At 40.0% G+C, this 2,287-nt stretch overlaps 1 protein-coding gene across 1 annotated transcript; it reads right to left on the bottom strand.

Moving 5' to 3' along the window:
• Window positions 1–228: 228 nt before the first annotated feature.
• On the bottom strand, window positions 229–1,278 carry LOC117865390 (two-component response regulator ORR42). Its single transcript, XM_034749580.2, has 3 exons — window positions 1,151–1,278; window positions 826–1,045; window positions 229–689 (listed from the first exon to the last, which is right to left on the bottom strand). Exons 2-3 carry the CDS (start codon window positions 1,036–1,038, stop codon window positions 504–506), a joined length of 399 nt encoding a protein of 132 aa, XP_034605471.1. The 5' UTR covers window positions 1,039–1,045; window positions 1,151–1,278; the 3' UTR covers window positions 229–503.
• Between the last annotated feature and the right edge of the window lie 1,009 nt (window positions 1,279–2,287).

Raw genomic sequence — 2,287 nt, 5'->3', positions numbered from 1 at the left:
TCCTTGTGTTGGAACCTGCCCACCAGGGTTCGAGTCTCCGACTCGGCACTGATGCTTGCAATTTCTTGGATTTATTTCACGATTTAATCGGCGCTATTATTTTAGTGGTAAGCGATGTGCCGTCAATAGCGAGACACCAATGGTGACTTTGACATAGATGGGGGTATGTGAAATTTCATTATTGAATGATAATACTAGCGGCAAAATGCATTGATTAAAAAAGGGTAATGCAGTTCAGCACAATCCTGTAAAATTGAGTATGTGAAAGTACAAATAAGATAAGAACAACAAGAGGAGTTTATAAGCTAATAAACAATGTATGAGATTATATCTCGGAACAAAAACTATTACTAAAGGTAGCCAAATTTATCTTAAAACGATGTTTTCTCCCAAACTAAGCATAACTGCAAACTCCTTATCTTGTTGTACGAGAATCATAAAGCATAAAACGCGAACTCCTTATCTATCATGAGCTGCATTTTGCATCAGTTACTGAAACAAAGTTAGCCGCTCATGTTCTTCTTGCGGATGACATCCTGGATCAAAGACTCGAGAGTCTGAAGCTTCATGGGTTTGGGCACAAACACATCAGCACCAGCTTGCATGAACGCCTCCATGCCACCAAAATCTGCTGAGATCCCAACGATCTTCACCTCAGTAGCTCCCATGGCACGTATCTTGGCCACAGCCTAGCAAATCACCCGGGAAATTTTCGTCAGCAAAGTGTTAGTTAAGTTTATTATAAAAAGGTCGTCCATGGTAGAAATTTGGGGATGTTCAGAGAAATGTTAACAGAAACACATATTGAGCAAGTAATTAAAGTACCTCAGGACCCGTCATTACAGGCATGTCCTGATCAGAGAAAACAATGTCAAATGTTTTCCCTCGGAGGAAAAGGTCAACAGCTTCTTCCCCATTACGAGCAACAGTAACTTCGCAGTTAAGCTTTTGCAGCATACGCAGGAGAACCACAGAGTCAACTTTGATATCCTCAATGACTAGAGCACTTGGAGAAGACCCTTGGTTCTTGAACGCCATCAGGAAACTGCGAACAAAGTGAACGGCACGCATTAGGGAATCAACGCAGATCTAGACCAATTTTAGTTCAAGAAAAATGAGGAACAAAGAGTGAAGGAAGTGTGGTACAAACCTTTGCTTAAGGTGGCGAAGGTATCTTTCTTGCTACTCCGCTGCCTCTTCCAGTGCTGCTTCACTGAAACACAGGTCGTCATTTTATAGGGGAAGCCAGGGGCAAAAGATTGCCTCGTATCAAATCTGAAAGATTTTCCTGCATGTGTCAAAATAAATGTGAATCTAAAGTCTGATACGGCCAATTATTTCGTTCCTTGTTCCAGATCAAAATGCAAGATCTCATCAGATCTTGGCTCTGACACGTGTAAGTATGGCGTTGAGTTATTGATGAGTTCACTCTAGGCCGCTGCATGCGAATCTGCTCTGGTATCCTCCTGGACGATGAGCAAGCTGTTTACAGCAAAATCTGCCACTCCTTCACGTTGCCTACTGGTTAACCTTCTACTTTGATTACATATTAGCAAAGATCTAGTTGGATTCTCCAGTTTTTGATGAACCTGATGAGATTTCACATTAATGAAACCCAACATATTGTATTTGTGAAGGAAGTGACCGTTGCGATGCCAAGGATATTACAAACAGATTTTATTTTTGCAAATATGCATGTGGATCAAAGGTTCAACAGTAAAGGTTAAACCAGGTAAACTAGCAAAAAACGGCATTGTCCTCTTAAGTTTTTTTTTGTGCAAATGCCACTTCTACTTAGTTTTGTTGGGAAATACTCCCCCATTATACTTGTTTAAGCAATTCAACCTGTTTTCGTAAATTGTGAGCAGTCAATATGGTTTTTACATAAACTAGTTACTTGTAGGAGCATAGTGTCAATACCTTTTAGAGATTCCACATCTATAATTGTTGATGATGATTTAAACGTTGCGCACTGAGTTTTCCTATTTGCACTTTAAAAAATCAACACAACACGATGAATAAGTCAAAAAATCAATACAACACGATGAACAAGTCTAATACAAGCACTTGAACATGCTTGACTAGTCTAGCTTTTCTTATGCACGGTAGCTCTATATTGACGAAAACATATTGATTCAGTTACACTTGTGTGCACGGGGGCTTTTCGTAATAGAACTGAGTAGGTGGTGGGACTTTGCAACAAAACAGATAGGTCATGTCAAACTCCAAGTGACTTATGGGGGAGCTTTTGCAATTCCACATCTATAGAGGCACTAAAGAGGTAAAT

Source organism: Setaria viridis, chromosome 7 (genome assembly GCF_005286985.2).
Source record: "Setaria viridis chromosome 7, Setaria_viridis_v4.0, whole genome shotgun sequence".
Classification (NCBI taxonomy): Eukaryota; Viridiplantae; Streptophyta; class Magnoliopsida; order Poales; family Poaceae; genus Setaria; species Setaria viridis.
The sequence above is the reverse complement of the archived record's forward strand: the minus strand, read 5'-3'. Positions and strand labels throughout refer to the sequence as shown.

What these genes read in the sequence shown, in the direction of transcription:
- LOC117865390 (XM_034749580.2), bottom strand. Translation starts at nt 1,038, where the DNA reads ATGGCGTTCAAGAACCAAGGGTCTTCTCCAAGTGCTCTAGTCATTGAG. An exon ending in CTGTAATGACGGGTCCTGAG is followed by an intron (nt 690 to 825) that starts GTACTTTAATTA and finishes GTGATTTGCTAG; the next exon opens with GCTGTGGCCAAGATACGTGC.